The sequence below is a fragment of the Tachypleus tridentatus genome, chromosome 6 (genome assembly GCF_004210375.1).
Source record: "Tachypleus tridentatus isolate NWPU-2018 chromosome 6, ASM421037v1, whole genome shotgun sequence".
NCBI lineage: Eukaryota > Metazoa > Arthropoda > Merostomata > Xiphosura > Limulidae > Tachypleus > Tachypleus tridentatus.
Genome location: NC_134830.1, coordinates 35846447 through 35871958, shown reverse-complemented (window position 1 = coordinate 35871958; position 25512 = coordinate 35846447). Strand labels below are relative to the sequence as shown.

At 31.8% G+C, this 25512-nt stretch overlaps 1 protein-coding gene and 1 long non-coding RNA gene across 2 annotated transcripts; one reads left to right on the top strand and one right to left on the bottom strand.

Moving 5' to 3' along the window:
• Positions 1 to 95: 95 nt before the first annotated feature.
• LOC143252245 (uncharacterized) lies at positions 96 to 15544 on the bottom strand. Its single transcript, XM_076504089.1, has 6 exons — positions 15356 to 15544; positions 11141 to 12348; positions 10120 to 10252; positions 6201 to 6307; positions 4970 to 5066; positions 96 to 312 (listed from the first exon to the last, which is right to left on the bottom strand). The coding sequence occupies exons 1-6, from the start codon at positions 15446 to 15448 to the stop codon at positions 199 to 201; spliced, it is 1752 nt and encodes a 583-aa protein (XP_076360204.1). The 5' UTR covers positions 15449 to 15544; the 3' UTR covers positions 96 to 198.
• Positions 15545 to 17823: 2279 nt separating this feature from the next.
• On the top strand, positions 17824 to 20229 carry LOC143252244 (uncharacterized). Its single transcript, XR_013028899.1, has 2 exons — positions 17824 to 18272; positions 20079 to 20229. It is a non-coding gene; the product is annotated as an uncharacterized LOC143252244 (long non-coding RNA).
• Positions 20230 to 25512: the final 5283 nt, after the last annotated feature.

The window sequence follows — 25512 nt, the reverse complement described above, 5'->3', positions numbered from 1 at the left end:
CTATTATCTGTATGTAAAAAGCTCAAAAATTTTCATTTAACATGTTTAGCATTTATCATGTTTGACTTGATAGCCCTCGTGTAGCTTTGCACAAATTTCAAAACAAACCAAACCATTAAATTTTATTTACAGAGTACAAAAGTAGTAGGAAAATCGTTTTGAAACTGCAAGTACACCTGTGAAAAATCTGATAGATTCTTATCTCTTCTTGTAAAGACAAGGTTGTAGCTGAATTGAAGGAAGTTTCTGTCTGTTGCCAATACCTTTAGTTTTCTTGAAATCAAAGAAGACAAACATCTTTTGAGACTGCTCCTGCAGAAAGAAAATATTTAAAATATTATGAACAAATTGACTCTCCCAGATCTATCACTTTGTACTTTTTATCTAAATACTCAAAACAGTAAAACAACATTTCCAAATTCATCCTATTTTACTAAAAAATTATTGAAGAACACTAATAATTTTTCTTGGTGCCAGGAAACTTTTTAAAGAATTAATCAGAATTAATAACTTATGATGAAGTTAGTAATATATTTAACAAAAAGTAAACTGATAACTTTTCCACTTCAACATTACTCTAGTAAAGTACCTAATAGATATAAACTTCTTCTGATCTACTGTTCAGTCAAATGGTTTTATTCAGAACTATATAAATATACTTTTTTCTAAACACACTTGTCACTAAGCCTTCTTTTTATAACAGCATGAAGAATGTGTAACAGTGCAGAAGTCCATAGTCTGTTTTTTGTTAAGCCAAAAGCTGCACAATAGGTTATGTCTAAAACAGGGATAAAAGCTTAAATTCCTGTGTTCTAAGCCTAAAAGATAATTATTGAGCCACTAAAGGACAAGCCATTGAAAACTTTGAACTGTTCATGAACTTGTAAACATTTCTGTTTTAAATTAACATTGAACATCTTGTGTTTAAACATGCAATTATCCTTTAGAGGTCCAAACTTCTGAAGAACTATTTATTAATATAGGAATAACTTGATTTAGCAATGTCTTTCAATTCTTTTCAAATTGCACATTCCCACAATATAGTGTACTCTATGCATTTATAAGAGATAAGGATAAATTAAATAAACTGGTATGAAGGAAGTGTTTCCTTAACTTATGTCTGTATCTTCTGTGCCACAGCAAAGAAACAATAGTAGATTATCTATTTTAATTTACATTACAATAAAACTTTCACCATCAGTGACTTAACAAAAAAATAATTATTTTTTTGTATTTCTTTTTATCACTTGAACTCCATAATGAAGGTTGTTAATTAAAATCTAGTCAAATAACTTTCAAACATGCATTAAAAAAGAAAAAAACTACTTTGGTAGTCAGTCACCTCAAGGATTTAATAAACTACTTTGGTAGTCAGCCACCTCAAGGATTTAATAAACTACTTTGGTAGTCAGCCACCTCAAGGATTTAATAAACTACTTTGGTAGTCAGCCACCTCAAGGATTTAATAAACTACTTTGGTAGTCAGTCACCTCAAGGATTTAATAAACTACTTTGGTAGTCAGCCACCTCAAGAATTTAATAAACTACTTTGGTAGTCAGTCACCTCAAGGATTTAATAAACTACTTTGGTAGTCAGCCACCTCAAGGATTTAATAAACTGCTTTGGTAGTGAGCCACCTCAAGGATTTAATAAACTACTTTGGTAGTCAGCCACCTCAAGGATTTAATAAACTACTTTTCATTAGACATTTTGAGTTTGAAAAATATATATGTAAAAATGGCTGGTTTGGGTTAAAAAAAGTTTTAGGTAGAGAAGCAAACGACTTTTCGGCCTTCTTCAGTCATCATCAGGTTTACAGAGAAAGAAAGAGGTAACTGACCGACAGCTGACCAAATGTTTCAAAGAGGGTTGTGTAACTGAGTATAGGAATGTAGAGAGAGTGCTTAGATGTTTGATTATATTTATTAATAAAGGTATAAAGGTGTTCCTTTGTGTTGGTTTATTTTGGGCTTGAGTTGTTGTATAAGTAAGGCTTCTTTAATTTGGCATTCATGTTTGTTTCTTTATTTAATATTTGAGTGTTTTCTATGGTTATGTTGTGTTTATTTGACTTGCAGTGTTCGAAAACGTGTGAAGGTGACTTTTTATGTTCTTTGAATCTGTTTTCCATTTTTCTACTTGTAGGTAATAAACCAATACAAAGGAACACCTTTATACCTACATTAAAAATAATATAATAAATAATAACATCTAAGCACGCCCTCTACATTCCAACACTCAGTTACACAACCACTTTCAAACATGGTCAGCTTCTGGTTATGTACCTCTTTCTTTCTTTGTGTAGCTGATGATGAACGAAGAAGGTCGAAATGTTGTTCGCTCCTCTACATAAAAAGAAAAAATTCTTAACCCGAACGAGCTGTTTTTACATATATATTTTTCAATACATGTGGGTTTTTTCAACATCACTGAGTACATCACATTATTTGATTCAAATAGACCTCAAAAAACGTTTATCATGGTAAATGCTAATGGCTGGCTGCCTCTCCTCTTGTTAGTAGCTCAAAATTAGGGACCGTTACACTAAGTTTAAGTGGTTTATTTTTTAAACCAAACATTCCAGCATACACCAATGTTTGTGTGCTGGTCACAAGATACGAAGCTGATAGGATCCAACTGAACTATATAAGAAGTATACTCTAAATAATCTATTATATATGTCTAAGCATTGAGAGTTCCGATGAACCATTTTAGGTATTACTTACACTTTCCATATTATGATCCATTTTATAAGTATGAATTGAAATTCAGCTAATCTGTCACAAAATTAAAAATCATGAACACAAAACCAGTTTACCTGTGCCAGGAAGTAATACGTAACATGATAAAGAAGTTGCTCCTTCTGGAGAAGCAACACTTGCCACATGCATAGAAGTCATTCCATTATATATACGTTCAACCGTTTCACACATTGAACAGCTGGAAAACGAATTGGATATCCATACTATTCTGTATGAAGACAAACATGACAAGTCGCCTGATGCAGCCCCTACGATTGAATTACTGGAAGAAACACTGGAAAATTGTTCACTCTCATATGCTAGATTGAATATGGAAAGCAACACAGAGGAATCGTGTGCTTTAGACATGACAGTCTTACGGTAACACCTTTAGCAATGGAGACTACGCTGTAGAACTATTATAAAGATTCAGTCATCAAACAGAGCATGACTTGATGTGTCTACATAGAATGTAACGACATGGTGAAGCCCCAAAATCGTTTCAATGTGACAAATTCAATCTTCTGTAGATTCATCTGCTGAAAAAAAAGCTAAGAGGAATTTCCTATACTTAGACAGTTTCTACTGTTGAATTACCTGTCCATATAGTTAATTATTCATAAACCCATATTTATCGAAAAATTGAAAGTTACGCATTTGTTTTTCTCACAAACGAAAACATATTTCCAAAACATTGGTAATTAGAGATTACCATCTTTCTAATATTCCTCTTAGTTTCGTTTTCCACGTTATGATTCATTTTAACCTTTAAAAAAGAAATTCTAGTATCATCACAAGTTTTCTTGCCAAAACACAAACTGTGTACTCGGTGAGTGTTTATCTAAGACTATAGTCAGTTTCTTTTCCTTGAATTATATATTATCTATTACACACTGTAACAAGAATCTTGACTAGCTTTATCTTGTTTATCTTTACTTGTTTCTCCAATATAGAAGTCGTGGCAGTTATTGCATTGTATTTTATGAATAACGTTGGTGTGGTGTTTGTCAGTGTAGTTTTTACATTGTATAGACCTTAGTTTTGTGCCTGGTTTTTGAATAAATTTGGTATTAACTGGAATGTCATATTTTGTTACTAGATTTTGCCAAATGCTGGTTATTTTTCTGCTGATGTCGGGTATCACTGATTATTTTGAGTTTGAGGATAAAATCCATTTCTGAATTTTTTTAAAATGTGGTAAATAAGAGTTTAATTATAAACTTGCTAGAATTCAACCCTTATCTTAAAACTTTTTTTTCGTAATAACTGATATTACAGTTGATATTTAGGTTTTTGTATCAGTAATAAAAGTAAACTTCTATTAAATTGGCAATATCACAACTAAGGTTTAACACTATTGGTTTGATGTTTATTTTGATTGAGAAAATCTTAGACTATGTTATGTTACTTGTTCAGAGCACTGTACAACATTTTAAATTCTCTACTTCCAGGGAACAGGACTGTTTTGTTTGATCATGAGGATATTTTTTGAAGAACCAGAACAATCAGCAACACAAGAAATCATTGGTTTGTCCTTCTAAAATATACAGAACATTGAGAATTAAAAATTGAGAGTAAATGATTGAAGTCAGAACTTTCTTTTGGTTGTTGGTAGTAGAATGAAAAATAATTGAAGAATTTGGAATTAAACTCTAAGACTGTAGAGCAGGGTTCAGAGATTAGAGTATGTTTATACATTTATAGAACTTAGAGTTGAGACTTTTTCAGTTCTTACAATCCCACAGTATATTATTTAGGTAACTGAATTTTGCACTTGAGTAATATTTTTTCCAGTATTTAATTTTTTTATGCTACTATAAGAGTTTAGACTAACAGTGCAAATACAATATTAACATTAACCTAAAAGTAGGCTTGCTTCCTGTTATTTCTTGAATGATTTTCACAATTATCTTACAATTAATTAACACACTAGCTAATTCTAATGTAGTTACTGGATCCTAGGTTCTCACTCAAAGCTTACTATATAATAACATATAATTATTCTTGCTGTTTTGCTCTAATTCTCTCTGATAAAGCCACACAGTTTTTAAAACAGACTTGCCTACTTAGAAGAACCATCTTACAACTAAATCTTCAGAGTAGGAGAGAGACACGTTTCTCCTATAGCTATACTACTCAAATGTTTTGTTAATTAGGTGTAAAATTTTGTACTCAAAAACTTACCTTAAGTTAAATAGTGTAACAAAATAATACATTTTCTACTTACCTTTGATAGTAAGGAGAACCCAATTTTTTTCAAAATGTTAATAAAGTTTTCAATTTTAGTAAACCGACTTTCTATTTCTGCAATTTTCAGAAGTCCTCTGAATCAAATAGTGAAAAAAAAGTAATACTAAAGTTATTGTATGAATATTAACATGGATAAACAACAAAAAAATAGAATTGAAAAACTGTTATTCAGTTTTCACTTAAAAAATCAAAAAACTTTCCAGCTCAGTCTATGATATTATTACTAGAAAAACAAAAGTAGCCTGGAGAAACTTTGTTATGAAGATAAAGTGAAACACAAATATGAATGTTTCATAGTTCTTACAACTTTAAGACAATTTTCTACACAAACAGAATATAATTAATAGTACAACTCAATATGACACAATATACAAAGTTTTTGGGGAAGAAAAAAAAAGACAGAAATAATTAATACATGAGAAACTAAACAATGATTAAACTTATGTACAGAGAAAAGCTTACAATATGTATTAAGGTTTACATTTGGAATTAAAAATAGTGATAAGTAAATTACAATATATTAACAATGTTACGTTAGAAACTACTTTTGTGAACACATATAATTCCTCCAATCAAATATAAGTACAAGTTAGGTGACAAGTGATCACTTCATTCTTTGAAGAAACTGAACATTTTGAAAATTTAAAGAATAGGAATGACAAAAAATCAATTATATCACAACTGACCAGTTGAAACAAGTATATAATAAACAATCCTAGCAGCAGCAAAGCTGAGTTCTAATAATCACACTTCAAATATCATAAAGATTCTAACATTTTCTTTATTGTGCATAGTACACTAAGAAATGTTTTTGATGAATCCAAATTTTAGACACTATACAAAGAAATTACCTACATTAGTCAGTTTGTCTTGTTTTTAATTTTGCACATAGCTACAAGAGGTTTCTCTGTGCTAGCTGTCAATAATTTAGTAGTGAAAGACCAGATGGAAGGCAGCTGGACATCACCACCTACCACTAACTCTTAGGCTACTCTTTTACCAACGATTAGTGCAATTGACCATCACATTATAATGCCACTAAGGCTGAAAGTGGCAAGCATATGTTGTAGAACTAGAATTTGAATCTATGAATCTCACACTAAGAGTTAAGCACCCTAATCACCAAGCAATGACAGGCTCCCTTTATCAATATATAAAGTAAAAACACAACTGCCTACTCTATAAACAATGTGTTTCTGTAATCTTACCCTTTCTTCAGGACTCTGTTTGCTTCAGCCAAGTAATCCTGAAGGTTGGTGCCCATGAGAGAAAGACAAAATACTGCAATATCTATACAGTCATTGTGTAAGGGAACCTGAAACATATCAATAATTTTTTGCTAATAAATCTACTATTCTGAGTTTGTTAACAATTAATTTTGATGTTAATTAAATTACATTTGGGTACAATAATACAAAAAAAAACAAAAACATTTAAGTTATTAAAATTATGAAATCTCACTAAAATGTTAAAATACCATTTCAATTTTTAACCTTATAGTAAAGAATCATTATAAATAAACTACAGCTTAACATTTTTAATGAACAAACAACCAATTTGTACTTAAAACACATAACGTATCAGTTTTATCATTTACATAAATATAACAAAAACACTATTTCTAAAGGAGATAATGAGTAAATTACAAAAAATATCTTTTGTATCCAAGCCAGCTTTGTAATATTTTATCCCAAATTAGTTTTATACAGAGAACAGTACAAATACTGTACATGTGCTGATGAGGTAAAGGATAATACTCTCTATTCTTAGCTTCAGTACACTAACTAGAACAGATATACATGTCATAAAGTTCAGGTTTGACTCCTTGAAACTTTTAATGCTACTTTATAATGTCTGTATTTCAAGTCAGTACTTACCTCTGAAATATGATTTTTCAAACCCAAAGTCAACCACTCTTTTACCTTCCACATAACTTATTGATCAACTACCAAGAAAACTGCTTAAATTCAGTTTTTGCAGGATAATCCTGATTTATATATTTACAAATGTGTCATCATAATATATATATATATATATGGCCCATTTATGGTTATGGGGATCTATTAGATATACACATCCATTTCATTTAAATTTAACATGAGAGTTATGATTTACATAGTTCTAAAGCACAAGTGTTAAATTTAGTATTTTTAGAAATGATAATTTCTCACAAGTTCATTTATGCAACTATGTATAAATCCTATGATGTGTAAGTCACTAATCTGTGACTGTTATATTGTATCATGTTACTAAAAATCTTCCAAGATTTTCTCCTTGTTTCATTAAGTATTGTTACATCATAACATCATACATACACACACACATACATACATACATACATAGGTGATCAAATTAGTGAGAGTTATAGTAAAATAGACCTAAACTGTGTTTGTAAGCTTAGCCATAAAAAGTGTATAGTGGTGACCTTAAAGTGTTATAATTGCAGACTGTATTATAATAACAGAGTAGAGAATTATTTGTCTCCTTAGTTGAGTTATAACTAACATACTGTGTGAGCTTCTGATGTAAAATAAAACAATTTAAAGCTCTGGATACAGCTGTGATAATCTACAGGATAATGTAAGTAAATTTATCCCTTATTGTATTGTGATAACAGAGTAAAGGATAATAATTCATTTGTCAGTTAAATGTTTCTGAACTCTTGATGAAAGAGATGATTACTCAAAGCTTTGGATAACAACTGAAGTTTATTAGCTGTGTAAGAAGCATTTATACAAATGTTTAACCTGTTTTGAGTATATTATTTTAAAACAAATGGATTGTGTGCTGTCCATTTATTATTGAAATTTATTGCCAACAAGTTATAGACACCTACCATGAAGAATCTTGCCCATATCCACACACAAAATTATGACAGGATGGGAATGTATTTCAGAGGTAAGTACCTGCTTGAACTTCAATTCTAGTAATGTAAAAGTAGGTAGAGTTATTTCTGACATAATGTGAATCAGAATATCCACAATGAGAAAGTGAAGTGAATTGACAGATATCCTGATAAAAGACAATTGGAACACCAGATGTTTGGGTCTGGGAAAAGAAAAATAATATAACTATAGTACAAAACTTTAAATGGTATTATCAAGCAAAGCTTGAGCAGAATCCAAAACTAGAGTAATAGGTGATGGACAAGATAGTCTGGAAGGATTAAATAAAAAAACCAGTCTTTAAAAGGACTGGACAAAACTGTTTACAACAGAAAGGAAAACCATTCCTTTCCATAAAGTATCATTTTTTCTTAAATTCCTTTTATCAAAATATATAAGAGGATTGGACAGGATAGCAATATCTAAATTACCTTGTCCATTTATAGGTGTGATCATAGATAATGACTAGACAGTTAAAGGGCTACACCATAAACAACTGTCATGCAACTGTTAGTTGAAAATTTTCAGTGAAGAAAAGCAATAGAAGGCTAGCAAACTCACAAAATCAATCTAATCATGATGCACCTAGGGAAATGAAGAAGAAGAAGGAAGAGCAAAATGATGATAATGGATTCAATGGCTGAAGAATATTATGATGGGTATACTATGTAATGAAGAAATAAAAGTTTAAAATGAAATTCGATGATGTACAAAGGGTTCATCTGGAACTGAAGAGTGGTTCAAGAAGAACCACCACACTTGTTTCTACTTTGACAACAGAGTGAAAGGAATGAGTAAAAGCAGTGGGTGTAGAAGACTGAGAAGCAGAGAAAAAATCTAAAGGAAGATATACCTGTTGGATGTCTCAATGATGCAAGAAGGAAGTATCACTGGAGTCCGCTGAATTTTGTGGAGAGGGGAGAGGAACAGCTTACAACACAGCACAACAGGCTAGAGTATCAAAAGAAACCATGTGATAACAGATATTAATTCAATGAGAGCTACAAGTAGTGAAAACTGCAAAAAAATAATAAAGAACCTGATTAAGGAAATTGGGTGAATGTGAGTAGCTCACAGCCAAAACTGCTCTGTATAAGAAAGATAAATCATGGCACCTAAGAAAGAAATTAATGAAGTAATGTGAACTGAAAAAAAACAAACAGTTTTTCACAATGTACTCTTAATTGTTAGATATGTTGTATACCTGAGTGTGCCTAGAATTCAAACATAGGCAGCATTTGTACATGTGTAGGTGGTAAAAATATTAAGTTATTTGAAAGTGACCTAACAGGTTGAGTGTGTTATTTCAAACACTTTTAAATATGGAAATAAATGACAAGACAACCACAACTTACATAAAGTTGTGGTGGAACAGAATGTACCAGACATTATTTGTCAATTAGATAGTATGATGCCAAGGAAAATTGATGGCTTCTTCCAACATAACATAATTAGACACTGAAATCACGAAGAATGTAGTTAGACAAAGGATTTACAATTCTGAAGATAAGGGTATCCCTTGTACTTACTGACACTGCAAAAACTAAAGAAAATGGATCAACTTAAAGTACTGGGACCATCTAGAGAAAATCCAAAAATAAATCATACACCCATTGTGGGAAGCAAATTGTGGTACCTAGTAAAAGGAAAGAAACCATGAACAAACAAAACGTCATGAAGAAAAGCTATCCATCTGACCCAGGCAAAAATATGCAACATAATTAAAAATGGCTTCCATATGAACAAAAAGGCCAACAGGGTATGGGTTCACAAAAATAAGGTTCCCAGTTATACTTCCCCTTTAACCATAGTGTAGCTGAAAAATTAAACACGCATTCATGCTATTTCACATAAAGACATACACATCAAGTAATCAGACACAGTGCTAATGAATTTCTGTGTGATCAGACCATTGAAATTGGCACTGGAAAAGTGTCATTCTCATACATTAGATGGATCATGGAAAGCCAACAAGAGGAGTGGTGTTCTTTGGACAGCCTAACAGCATCATCCTTTGTAATGTAAACTTAACTGTAGGACTTCTGTCAAGATTTATGGTCAACAGATGGAATATGATGAGGCTCCAAAACTTTGTTAATATACAGTACTAAACCATTTATAATTATACAATATGTTATACAACAATTACTTGAACAAACCAGAAAATGCAACTGGTACAATGTCAATAATGTGTCTCTATTATTCCAACTATCACTAGGTTAGTACTGTAAAAAAATCTTACCTTTGCAATATCACAAGCTGTTACATATTCATTAACTGCTAAAAGGTCAAATGAATAAACTCTGCGATTTACAAATGTTTGGGCGATTTTTGCTTCTCCACATCCAAAATCAGCTATAACGGCATTCAATGGTCTGTTGAGAAATAATAAATTTAATAACAATCTTTTTCATAAATAAAAATTCACACTTTTATGCAAGGAAAATAAAACAATTTTATGTCAAATATTATAAAGACACATCTCTGAATAATGCTTACAAAGATGTATGTCAATATTGTTGATGTCTTTGTACTTTAAATTCATTCTTCACACGGATAAGCATGAATCTATTGCTTTAAAAATTTACATAGGAGCTCCTGACACTATTTCAAACACAATAAAAATTTATATGAAAATAACAAGCTACAGTGTATTGTATAAAAGTAATAATGACCACCGACTAGTGTACATCCATATGCTTAGAATATGATTTTTTTTATGATTGACTTTTAATGGGAAAAAATGCAAGTGTATCTATCTTTTAGCTAAAACAAAATTTAACTATGTTTTTTTTAAAAAACACATACTTGTGAAAATTGTACATATAATTTATGTACAACATTATTATTATAATACACATAAAGCAAAAAACAAGCAAACAAGATTTTTGTGCTTTTCAAATTAAATTTAAGAAATACAGAAGTAAATGTATTAACTGAACTAAATCTGGCTACCCTATTACTGATTTACATCATTTCAATGGTTTTCATTAAAAATAGATAAATGACAAATAAAAAGTTAAAATATTTCATATTATTATAATTCTATGTTTAATAACATGAATACAGTAAGGGTATGGATTTACTAAACATGCTTTAGAAGGCTTTTAGGACGATTTCAGGAATGGAATGACAACCTTACACATATAAACTAAGATCTATTATTATATATCTTTACTTTTGCTTTATAGAACTTAGCTTTGCTTCATCATTGAGCATAATATAGCATGATAGTGCATACAATACAAAGTAGCACAACTTACACTTTTTCAATATCTTGAATAATGATATTTACTGGATTAATTGGCCACTTAGAAACCTGAATTTTATAACCCTTGTGGTAGAGTTTAAAAGAATCTGGATCATTATGAAACATTTGAAGTGCTTCTTTACTTGTGGAAGTGTAGAGTTTCTCATTGAGATACCGAAACCTGGCAGCATTCAATCGATTTAGTGCCTTCTCCCTGATCACAGAACTACTTTTATTTTTTTTTACATTACATGGATGTTTACTTTGGTTAAAATAACCTTCCTGTTGCTTATTTAAGTCTTCACTTGTTTCACTGCATAAATTTTGTTTATGTGTCAGTGAAACCCTATGTGGCTCCAAATGACTATCTTTGTTTTTATCTTTAAATCCAGAATTTGGAATATTCTTTTTCTTCTTACTTTTCATCAGGGTATAGTCCTTCTCATTACCCCTTTGAGCATCACTGTTACTTCTGTTTGGCATATGCTTGTAGGATAACTTATCACTGTAAACATCATTGTAAAGTGATTTATCCTGATGATCACTTGAGGAAATATATTTATCATTAAAAGTATTTTCACCTTCTGTGTTTATGTTATATGACATCCCATATTTAAATTTTTTGGAATTTTTAAGTGAGTTCACATATTTTAATTCTGTGTTATTAGATTTACTACTATGAACTAATAATTTCCTTTTCCTATTTTGTCTAGTGTCATTACTCATTTGGGTTTTCCTACAACAATCAGAGGAAAATCCAACTACGTTGTTGTTCCCATCTTCGTTCATACTGGCAATCTCTGTATTTGTTCTTTCAATGCTATTTTGAAAAACATTTAAGTCAGAAGATGTATGTGCATCACTCTTTTTATTAATCAAATGTTTGTATTTATTTCTCTTGTTTGGTCTTCTCTTCTTTTTGTGAACTTGACTGCCTTCTGAAGCCCTAGTTCTTTCTGTGCACATTCCATCAGTTTCGACTGTTTGACGTTTGCCCTCAAGAGACTTGCACACAGTAACAGAATCCACGTTATTTGTGACACATGACTTGGAAACAGTTGGTGTATTGTACATGCTTACAACATCATAAGCTGTTGTATTATTATCTGTTTTACTATGATCATCATTTTGACTCTCTCTTACTGCAAGACAACATTTTAAGTTTGTATTTTTCTTCTTTCTTTCCTTCTGTTTTGGAAAATTGAAGTTTTTGATAGATGTCTAGAAGAATAAAAAAGTTTACAAAATTAACAATACAAGAGGCAAAGAGTAAATTATTTATTCTTCATAAATGAAACTTTTACTGTTTATATTATTATGAATTAAAAATTCATTTTACAAAATATACTCATCAGCAATTCTACCATAAGTATGTAAATATAAATAGGTCCAACAACACACAAGCTTAACCTTATTTAGAGAACTGACACATACTAAGAATATTTTTGCTTATATTAAATACCCTTCATTCTCCTACCAGTAAATAATATATGAACAAAGAAGGATCATTTAGTACTTGAAGGCCGTCCTTGTTCAGGTGCTTGTGAGAACTAAAAAACACTTTATTATTCAGGAAATTGTCAATCTCACTCTTAAACTTCTGTAATGTGCTCGCCTCTATCATTGCTGATGTCAATAAGTCAATCAATCTTAACTAAAGCCTTGCCAGTATTTTGTCTAGTCTTATAATTGGTTTAGGTTTTCATATAATGGCAAACTAGCTTGTCTTTTTTCTGGGTTATAACTTTGAAAGTTAAAATTTTCTTCACCTGAAAATACATTTCTGACAGATACCTCTGCAAAGAATAGCTTAATCCCTTGTGCTTCTACTTATGAGACTTGCATGCCACAAGCCTTAAGCTAACTTCCATTAAAACCACACTTAACATGAACTCAACTAGTGCATGATATCATCACGAGACAATGGCCCTACACCAATGGTAGTTCATGGAACGGTACAGTCTGAATTGGGCAATTGAGTAATTTTAATACCATGACGATAACTCTAGTAATTCTGTGTGAAAACTAAAACATAAATATAATCAACAAAATTCCATTTTTCTAACAGGGTAGTCAGCCAATGGTACAATTTGTCTTCAGGTGTGGTAGATACTATAACATTAGAGAAGCGTAAGAGAAGGTTGAATGATTATATATTATAAATCAGGGCAGAATATAGGGGTTATCAAATGTAGTTTACAGTAGGATGGTGGTAGAACATGAGATGGCCTCATTTGGCAAAATGGTCCCTTGTTAATTTTTATACATCACAAACAAATATTTTATTCTCCAAGTGGGAATTCTGTTACTGCAGAAGGCCTAATCAATGAAATACTGTTACACAACAAGTTTTAATATATGTAATTTAAAATCAAAAGTCAGCAAACAAAAATCAGAATTGAAAAGTACATCCTAAATTAATAAAGCCAATTCTATATAACAAATAAGCTAGAACTTGAAATAAACAATATCATAGATACCCAAGAAAATTAAAACCTACACTGCATAATGATTAGAATACACTAAATCATTAGTCAATTTCCTTCCCTGTTAATGTAATTTTTCTACCATAAACCTTATGAAATCTATCCAGCTATGAAGATTCAGATTTGTTCCAAGTCCACATATACTGTATTACAGAAAACTTGCAATGCAAAATTAGCTTCATGAGCATAAAAATCAATAATACATTTAAAATATTTTAGGCATTATAACCAAAAAGGCTGAATTATGACCTAACTTCCTCTCTCTTGAGAAAAGGAGAAGAGAATGTCTGTGAAGTTGACAGTTTTCCTGTCATTTTCAAGATTACATTCCATGTTTAACAATGTAACAAATATAGGCCTAACAGGACAAAAGGATACAAATTTAAGATTTGGAGAAGATAACCAGGCTCTAGTTAGGAGAGATTTCTAAGAGGGTTATTGACTAAAAGAATGAGTTGCCATCACCAGCAGAGAATGTCAGCACCTTATATACATTTAAGATGGGAATTTTATGACTTCCTGAAAAGTAAAGCATAGATTTAATTTTTTCCAAGGGTGTATGCAAGGATAGTCTTCAAGGACCAAATGGTCTATTATGTGTCTTACATTAATGTTAGTGAAATTAACTTTACAAAACAGAGCATGTTACTTCTTAAATAAAAGAAATGAGTAATAATCTCATGTTATGTTCTGATAAAGACAGCACTAAAACTTGCAAAAGAACTTGCACAACTAGAAACTATAACTTAAAACATAAGGCTTGGAAACTGAATTTCTGTATTAACACTTCAGCAATTCTGCTTCCAGTGTTTAATATTTTAAATTCATGTTAAGTGCAAGTGTATATGAATAGAACATTAAGTTTACACTTAAAATAACTAAGATCTTACATAAGATCATACCCTAAACAGAATATTGCAAAAAAAACAACAAAACACTATCTCAAAAAATAAGTTTTAACATAATCATTTATTTCCACTTCATAAACAACTGATATTGATTTTTATTCAAGCATGAAGTTACCTGTATGGAACTAATGGGTTAATCATAATTACAAGTGAGGAACTTTACAACTTTGACTAGCACATTATTCTTTCTTTCAAACTAGGTAACTGGGCAATTACTAATTGGTCCTTAATTTTTCATTTGGTAAGCAAATTTTTTATTTTAATTTTTGTGGTTTTCTAAAGCAGGATTGGACTACCACAGCACCACAACTATGATTGATTTGTTGTATTTAACTTATCAAGAGCTTATTTTGAAGTGGACCTAACATTAAACAGAAAGCATATGCCAACATTTCATACTCTGCTCAAACCCTACAAGCTACACAGCAAGATATGATCAAAAATTAAACCTTCTAACATAAGATAACAAATGTGATATAACTTTGTTTCTTTATTCTTAGTCTAATAACATTGACACACTTGCACTCAGTTGCAGAAAAGAATACAAAAAAACAACTAAACACAAAAAGTCAAAATCCAATTTTTATAGTTCTACTTTGTAGTTAGTTTCTACTACTCGCTTTGTTGATATTTTTGCAGGTTTTAATTTATAATCATTGCAACATTTTTAAATTAAAAGTCCTTGCGAGTTAACACAGTCATGCGTTACTGTTAATAGTAATAGTCCCATGTTTTTCTATATAAATGTGAACAAATTAACAATAGTATGATGCATCACACTTCGTCCTTGAAAATTACTGCTGTTAATATTATCATTCAATAAGATTCACACACCTTCCCGAACAATTTTTCTATGAGAGTGTCAGTAAAGTTGTCACTATTCCAATCATTTTCAAGATCAAATTCCATATTTAATGTAACAAACATAAGCCTAACAACAATACATTCGTATTTTAAAAATCAAGATGTGTAACCTATCGTCATATGGTTACGCACGAATATCGTGCGGTGAACAATTGCCATCTATCGTGTAGAAAATTTATTTTATCAGGTCATCCCTCAAGTAATGTCCGATTTTAGGTTCAGAATAAGCGAAAGAATTTCAAACGTTTTTAATGTTATTTAATAAATAATGTTCCAGATGGGGTAAGATCTGGAGAATAAGGAGTACGTGGAAGTTTTCCCTGGTCTAGCACTTCAATCTTTGCAGATGTGATCCTTGTTGTATGGGGCCGTGCATTATCCTGGTGTAGCACAATACCTTTACGATTGATCAAAGCAGGCTTCTTTTCTGTCAGTGCAACATTCAAGCACTCTAACTGTTTACAACAGAAGTCTGATGTAATCGTTACACTGAGTGGCAGCAACTCAAAAGGGATCACACCAACAACGTCCTACCAAACGCTTAACAAGACTTCCATCGGGTGGAGGTCCATTCTGGATTGTGCTTTAGTCAGTTTACCTGCACTGAGCAATTGTCTGCGGTGCTTAACATTTTTATAAAATATCTATTTTTCATCTAACCTGTCACTAACCTGTCCAAAAAAGGTGAGTAATGTTCACGAGAGTGCAGAGAAGTGCAAATGCCCACTCTTGCTTTAAGGTTGGCTTCTATCAAATCATGTGGGACCCATTTTGAGACCTTTCCAAGCTGTTGCAGATGACGTCGAACTGTTTAATGGCCTGAATTAAGCTTTTGTGTTTGTTATTCACCTATTACATCACAATCTTCATCAAGTGCAGCTAGCAGCAAGTCATCATTAAACAGGACGACCTGAACGTGATGCATCGCTTAAGCTGTAGTCACCTGATCTTAACTCAGGCATTTTCTTTCATCGAGAGATTCTGCAGCATAAACATCTTAAATATTTCGTGTGGTTTCTGCTGCACTATTGCCTTTTAAACTTGTAAAGCATTGTATGCCTAATGTGCTCCTCAGATACATCCATCTTCATAAGGGTTTATTTGATTAATGGTTTGTAAAAGTGGAGTTGGATTAGTTTCTGTTAATTGTCTGAACATTTTTATACACGTCCTACTACATATTTTAGTCATTAAAATCTTCTACAAAGACAAAAATGATGATACACTTTCTGTATTAAATTTTCGGACATTCCTCAGAGGATGACTTGATATGACAGGATACCACATTTCCACGATCAAATCAGGTTTAATTTTCGTACGAAGTTTTGAAATTCATTCTTTGTAGTAATGTTGACTAGTTATATTATTCGATTACAAGCGCATTAAAAAAGAATACGCCCTATATGGTTACATAGAATATGAAATTAGTAGTTAATAAAAATAAATAGGACCAGTAAATTCAAAGATTATGATCTCGAATAGTGGAAAGGAACGCTCTAATTTTGGTGGTGACGAATACGTCATATATTTAGTTTGGAACCTCTCTTACTTCAGCTGGACACAGGTTGATTCTGTGCTTGCGCTTTAGGTTTTAAAGCTTGGCCTCCGGGTTCGAGTCCGTGTAATACCACATATTTGTCGTACCTAAAATTTTACGTTATAGGAATAACGATCAATCCCTTAGAATTGATGGTGAGTGGTAAGATGCTGCTGAGTAACTGCTTTTCGTGTGATCAGTAGTTCAGAATGGGGGACAGTGTCATGTCATAGATTTAAAATAATGCAAATATTTATTTCATTCATCTGTTAGCCAGTTAGTCACTAATCAATCTGAAAACAAATTTAACAATAGGAAAATCCAATAAAACCTTATTTCCGTTACAACTTTTTACTGAATCTATAACTTTAATCCAAAACGGAAACAAATCTTAAATCAAGCTGTTAAGACTTAGCGTGGCATGGGGACAGCGGCATATACCATTAATAGCGTTGTCACAAGTTAAAAAACAATACAAATACTTTTCCATTCATTTATTAGTCATAAATTAATCGAAATACAACTTTAACGAAGGAAAAATACCTGATAAAACCTTAATTCAATTGAAACTTTCATTGTTTCTAAAACTTTAATCCTTTAGCCTGTTTGTTGAAAGTTAAGAAACAGCAACACTACACAATGGGCAATCTGTGCTCTGCTCAACAAGATATCAAAATTTGTGTTCTAGCGTTGTAAGTCCGCAGACATACCATTATACCACAGGGAAAGGGGAGCTTTCAGTCATTGGAGTATTATAATATGATGGTCAATAAGAGTATTCATTGAATACCCTATAAATCATTTAAAAATATAGTCACATGAAGAATTTTAGTGCTAAATGTAATATGTGGATTGGATTAAGTATTTATTTCCTGATTGATAGTACACATTTTAACCGCTAGAAGTAAGTTAGAGGTTTTCCTCGTGGTTTACTTTGCGAATTTATAAATGGTATTTGACTTTATCTTTGTGAATTAGTTGTCATTTTTTTTATTAAGAGTTTGTGTCTTCCTATACCCGAGAGTAACAAAATTCTTCGTTTAAAATGAATAGCGGACAAAATGTGAAAATTGACAATGAACTAAAGAGTTTTATTGAAGGAGAAACTCAAAAACAGAGATTTCAGTACCTTGTGCACGAGTTGACTGAACGTTGTTGGGAATTGTGTTTGGATAAGCCATCCTCAAAGCTGGATTCTCGTACGGAAAACTGTTTGACGAATTGCGTTAATAGATTCATAGATACCACAAATTACATCGTTGAACGAATGGAAAAAATTGGGACACAGCATGGACTTGACTCAGAATTTCAATAACACTACCGTATAGACAGAATACGGTGTAATTTAGTGTTAGTGTTATTAGTAATATTATTACTAGTACAAATATAGCTACTAGTAGTATTAGTTATAATATATTCGTTAACAACAACTTGCCAAACTTCTGTTTTAAATAGAAATTAAAGTTTACAGTTTAGGTATTGTGTTTATAGTTAATTTATCCACAATGAAAATGAGTTGTTATAAATGTGCATGTTTCACATTATTGTATTTTATTTACATAGTTACATATTATATTAAACTCCAATTTTTCAAATTATACCCCATGATTCAAATTCTAAATATGCATATATGATTAGAAAAATTACTCGAATTTTTGTCTGTTTCAACTTTAAAATATTCAATAAACCTAGCATGATAATGGACTCTCATATTGATAAAGTTAATGTAGTAATTGCCTACAAGTACTAAGATCACAGAGTATGTTTTGCTGACGTAAGTCCAAGAAAATAACAAAAGTTTAGTATTCCTGCCAACTTCTTATTTTACTACTACATCACACTCTGTTTTTTGGGAGGGTGGGTGATTGTTTTCTTTTTTTTTTATTTTACAAAGAAACAAAGGTTTCTGAACAAAACATGAAATGAGTTACCTCTCATACCTATATAACATTACATTTTTTTTAAAATATGTACTAGTAACCCATTGCATCACTATGAAAATCATCACAAGTTTATAATTTTTAACAGTAAAAAACGTTTGACCAATACAGTTATTAACATTTTGAATTTCCAATTTTATTATTCTATGCTCAAATGGATAAATACATATACATATACTATTTAACAATTATAATTACATAAATTAAGTCCTAATAGTTTTCTTTGTAACTCAAACATTTTTCAAAGAGTCATGATTATAATATAATTAAGTAGAATGATAGGAGGCCATTGAGCTAACTGAGATCTCTTCTCTTTCACAGCAAGTAGAAACATTTTTTTTATACTAAGTTCAATATCACAATCCAATAACAGTTTAAATGGATTTGAAAGCAACAGTACATGGTACATTGTGGTGCAATCCAGTCCATATATTTGTGACCCTAATATAAAGAACTATTCTGAGTATCAAGTTTTCATCTAAGTTTCTGAATTTAAAACTTATTACATTAAATATTTAATTTTAGGTATATTGAGGTAACTCCGAATTTTAATTCACAACTTAAATGGTGTAAACTTTGAGTTTATTGGAAGTAAGAAATTTATAAATACACTACTTTTCACCTAGTTTACCTGGCATCTTCAGGTGATTGATATATAATGGTTTGGAAATTTAGAAAAATGCAAAAGAAACTGATCTTAGAAACAAAGAAATATTGCTTGAGAGAAACTTGAATTTTTATGAAATTAGATATAAATGATAAATATATAGTTAAGTGTTTTTTGAAGTGAGAATAGCCAAATATATATATATATATCGCTAGTGCATATTAAAAAGACATATTTGTAATATATTCTTTAACAATTTTTGAAATTTTCTGTTAGTGTTTCAAATGTAAGATCTATCATACTGTTAACCTAGTAATTTATTTTAACCTGAAGTTAATAAAATACATCTAAGAAAGTGATTCAAGTTTGCATTAAACTGAAACTATGATTTTGTAAGAATATAACTGCATAACACTTTTTTTTTTTTTGAAGCTGGATATTTCAACATTCAAGTTAGCATTTGAATGAAAATGATTATAAACATTTGAATGCTAATTACATCATAAATTATTATTACTGTTATTAATAAACAATATATGTTCATCTAGTGTTATATTTGTATTGTGTAAATGATATATAAAGGTTTTAATAGTATTTTCTATTTCATAGGTGAAGATATTTCAAACTATCTACAATGTACAAGGAGTTGAAGCCTGTAAAGTTGAATATTTACAGAAGTGTGATGATGCATTTAGTTATTTTATCCTTATGTAGACATTGTAGGTATTTTAGGTTTAATAAAGTTGTTATTAAATAAGCATTACGTTGAAAAGGCATTTTTTATTTATAGCAACTCTACAGCAAAATTAATGCCCAAAATCTTCTTATTATCTTTTATGGCAATCGATAACTGCTAATTGTTGTATACGAGTGTATTTTAGTCCTAGGTTCCATCATATATGTCTTCTCATTTTCACCATCATTTATAAATTTCTAATAAGATTGCACTGGTATCACTGTAGAAACGCCTGTTAAAATTTTAAAAATTGTGTACATCATATATGAAGAGCTGCTTGCTATACAGAAGTATGTATTTTTATCTGTAATTGACAGCCATTTTATGCAAAAAAGTTTGACAAAAGAGCACCTTTTGGTTTTAAATATTAAATTTATTTTTGTGTATATAGATGGCAGTCAGTTAAATTAAAATTTGTACTTTCATTTCTTATTTAACACTTATGTTTGAAGCTTCAATAAGTTTAACAACAAAAATTTGTACTTTCATTTTTATTTAACACTTAATTATGTTTGAAGCTTCAATAAGTTTAACAGTTCAATAGATGATGTTTTACTATTAGAATTATTTACATTACAGAGTATATGTACAGAAAATTGGTCATAATTTAATGTAACAAAATGCATATTAAGTCACTTTACCTCAGGACATCCTGTGACCATTCAGGTTAAAAGCTAATGGAAATCTGGTGATTTGCAATTGAAAATTCATTCCATCTTTAAGGGTTACATTAAAGGATTTCCCAACATGAAGTTCTATTTTGTGATTATAAAATTATGCAAGACATGAAGTTCTTTGTTCTTAAAGAAGAAATATCTGTAATGGAAATGTTTTATTCACTCACTAGAAGCAAGATAAACAGCTTGTCATCAGAAGTAACCCATGAACAAAATGGTATATTGGAATTTACAACAATATAATTCACATGGATATAGGTTTACAAAATTATATTAGCCATATTCAGAAGCTTTCTTAAAATACACAATTAGACACTGTTACACTATGAGTAGCACCTGGAAAATGACAATCTGAAGTATTTCATTTCAGTAAATGTCTTTTTAAGTGTCTACCAGTTATTATGGTCTTGTCAGTGAAGTAATATTTCAAAAATGTTAGAGAACATTTTGCAAATATTTTTGAAGAGATTTATGATGATTTCAGGATACAGCAACAGTCATAAGTTAAACATTTGGAGAGTTGAGAAAGATACCAAGGTAAACTCTGCATATAGATGCTGATAATCTGATACCATTTTACCAGAGAAAATACCATACTTGTCTAGAATAGATGTGAACAACAATGTGGTTTTGTCAAGATGAAGCATGCATCAACATGCAAGTTCCTATGTAAGATCAAAGCACAGTAGATTACCATGTTACATCATCTGCAGATATCAGTTAACACATATTTGATGGATTTTGGAGAACATGCAAAGAGAAAGGCACAACATTGGCTTCAGTGTATAGCTGTAAAGGATCCTTCACATAAACACTTTTGAAGTAATAAAATGGGAGTGGGTCTACAAGACCTGGACATCATCCTGTAATTGTAACCACTGGTAGTGAACACTTATGGTATGAACATTTTTGGACTGTTCAGATATTAACTTAAATTTAAAGAAAATATTGGCATATATAAGTTTTCCAGAGTATTTGTAGTACTATAAAAATGTACATTTGACAAGCTCAGAGCTTCTTAAACTACACAATTACTGTAACAAATAATAATCAAAAACAATTTGTGTTTACTGAGTGAGCATATACCAGTAAAAGCTACTTTCTACATTCCTGTACAAGCATAGCCTACAAAAAACTGCAAACAACAGGATAAGCTTTCCAAAGTGTGTCAAGAGAGTACAGTTCAGTCACGTAACAGTTTCCCACCAGTATCCTTGAGGTCGGGCTGTTCTGGCAATTAACTTGCAATCTGAGGGTCCATGAGTTCAAATCCAATCATTATACTTGCTAACTGTTTTAGTTGTGGGTACTTAATAATGTGATGGTCAATCCACAATTTTGTTGGAAAAAAAGTTAGCAGTGGGTGGTATTGACTAGCTGTTTTCCCATGAATTTATCACTTTTAAATTCAAGATGGTTAGTGAAGATTGCTCTCAGAGTACCTTTGTGCATAATTCCCCTAGACAAACAAGCCAGTACCTCTGTTATACTTTTGTGCCATTTGTTTGGACTTGTTAATATCTGCAAGAGATTGTATTTAGCAAAGTGGAAGGAGTAAATATTGTAGTGTGACATTTTTGCTAGGAGATGGAAATATGTAACGATTGTCTAATTTTAATGATTTTGAGTGATTGATTAAGACACCAAAACGTTTTGCATAATTACATGAAATTAAGCTTTAGTTTGTTTCTTGTTAAATACAAATCTACACGTCTATGCTGTACCCACCACTGGTATGAGTTTCAGTTTCAAGCTTTTCATAAGCCACCACAATAACCGTTTGTACAACTGGGGATGGAACTGACTTAAAAAAAATTTGGGGAAATTAACCGAGATATATAAAAGGTGAGGAATAGAAAATCATAAGTCAAGAGTTTTCTCTACTTTAATGGAATAACAGATTCATAAAGTAATACATTACCAAGTCAACAAATGTATGGGGTGAAGAAAGATACACCATGTAAACCTGGATTATTTACTGATAAGTTACAAGAGTGAAACCAACTAAGCTTTATTTGTGTGTGTGTGTGTGTGTGTTTTTTTATAGCAAAGCCATATTGGGCTATCTGCTGAGTCCATAGAGGGGAATCGAACCCTTGATTTTGTAAATAGCCATGGTTAATTTTGATTTGAAAATAACTAGTGATTAACAGTTTCGTCAATTCTTGTTTAAGAGAATTTAGTGATAAAATGCTCAAAGTAAAATTCGTTTGGCCAAAAAATTTAGGCTCATCGATTTAAAAAAAAATGTAAAGTTTGTTTTCTCTAAGACAAATTTGGACTAATGATTTTCTCTTATTAAAATTAAACGTAAAGAAAAAGATTTTAGAAAAGAAAGGAAACAGTCACATCGCAACAGTATATTTTTAATACACTTTACTCATTCCTTGAATGCTGTATAATACAAGTAACTTAAGTCATAGTAAATTATCAAATATCACAACATATAAAATAAATAGTATAATATTCAAGTATCATTGCTTTTGGCCCAGCATGACCAGGTGTGTTAAGGCGTTCGACTCGTAATCAGAGGGCCGCGGGTTCAAATCCCCGTCGCACCAAACCTGCTCGCCCTTTCAGCCGTGGGGACGTTATAATGTGATGGTCAGTCCCACTATTCGTTTTTTTAAAGAGTAGCTCAAGAGTTGGTGGTGGGTGGTGATGATTAGCTTGTTCCCTCTAGTATAACACTGCTAAATTAGGGACGGCTAGCGCAGATAGTCCTCGAGTGGCTTTGCGCAAAATTAAAAAAAGAACAAACAAACATCATTACTTTTATTTGGAATGAAAAAGAAAAGTATACATGTCTTTTGAGTTTGGTTAAATAAACTTATTAAAAATATGTAATATCTGGAATTTCGCTCAGTGAAATGCATCCTCGATAAGAGAGTCATAATATTTCTGTTACCGTATATTCTACAGTTCTGAACTTCATAGAACAAATGGACAAATTTCATATCCACTTCTCGCCAGAAGCAACACATATTGACTTGTATAAGGTGTGAAGTTCCCCCAGTGGCTCAGCGGTATGTCTGCGGACTTACAACGCTAAACCCGGTTTCGATACCCGTGGTGGGCAGAGCACATATAGCCCATTGTGTAGCTTTGTGCTTAATTCAAAACAACAACAAAGTGTGAAAATATGTTTTACAGTTTTGATTGAATATTGTACGAAAAAATTATTAGAATGTTAATATTAAGCTACAGTGTCACTACAGATATTCCTTATCAGTGTCTTGATTTGCTGAATAGCTCCACCATGTTTGCAGACTAATGTCTTATGATTTTACAAAATCGATAAGTTTAAACTTTAAATGATCTGCAAAATACGAATCAGCTACTTGCAAAACACGTGTCTCTATGTGTGTGTGTGTGTATATATATATATTCAGTACAGACAGAAAACATGTTGTCAAACGATGATCTAGTTGTTGTTCTAAACATGGATTTTATCATGCATATCAGTTATTCAATAAGTACAGCTCCATACCCTATTTCACCTTTTCAAGATTTATATTCCACTTGATGTGATGACCTAATACTGTCCCCTCTCTGTGGATGGTGGTGAGGGGATCTCCCAGGGAAGGTTCTGTTCTTTCAGTTTACATCCTCTGGGATCTAAACATCCACCCACGTGTTTGCCGTGCATGGTGACCCATGAAGAGGAGGAGAGGATCCTGGTGATTGAGGGTCCAACCCTAACACACCACTTTGGCCTTGAATTCCTGACGACGGACGGCCTTGAGGTGGCCCCCTAGGGTCAATTGGCTGTTCCACTTGGGCTAGGGTCAACCAAGTACCAGTGTTGGATGTTCTCAACACGTGTTGTGGACATTCTATCTGATGCTGGTGTTTGGGTATAGTGCTCACGAAATCCTGGCGTTGCTACAGTGCCCTTGTTTGTCATTGTACTGCATCCACTTGTAGGGCTCCATGGTGGGTGGGATTAGTGGGTACCGAAATATTCTTTTTTTATTATGGATCCTCCAAATAAAAACTTAAATAAAATAGTGAAAACAGTCTATAGGTAAAAACCGCATCTTGAAGATTCTGATCAGCAATCTTTAAACATCTGTAACACCTGTACCTCATTTTGTCTTACTACATTCTCTTCCAGACAAATCTTGATGGCAAATGTCTCCCTTTTCATTAAGAAAGGACTAGAGGGACTTGCTGGCTCTCAAAAGTCAGTCATAAAGCTTTGCTCTGGTGACATACTAGTGGAAACATCCACATCCCAACCCTGTGACCTCTTGCATTCAAAGGCGATTGGGGATATACCTATTGAGGTTACACCTCATGCTACATTGAATTCGTCACAAGGAGTTGTTGTTGAGAGGGATTTGAAAACATCCCCGAGTCAAAGATTCTCGCTGGTTTCTCCACCCAAGGAGTTTCTGCAGTGAGGCATGTCTTCACTTACAAAGATGGAATTATGATGCTGACCAATGTCCTCATTTGAACATTTACATCACCATGTCTACCTGCCACCATCAAAGCAGGTTATCTTAATCGCAAGGTAAGGCCATATATTCCAAACCCTCTCAGATGCCTCTTGTGTAAGCAATTTGGTCACTCATAGAGATCGTTGTCCTTGCCACCATAAAAAGCACACGTTTAGGAATCATGA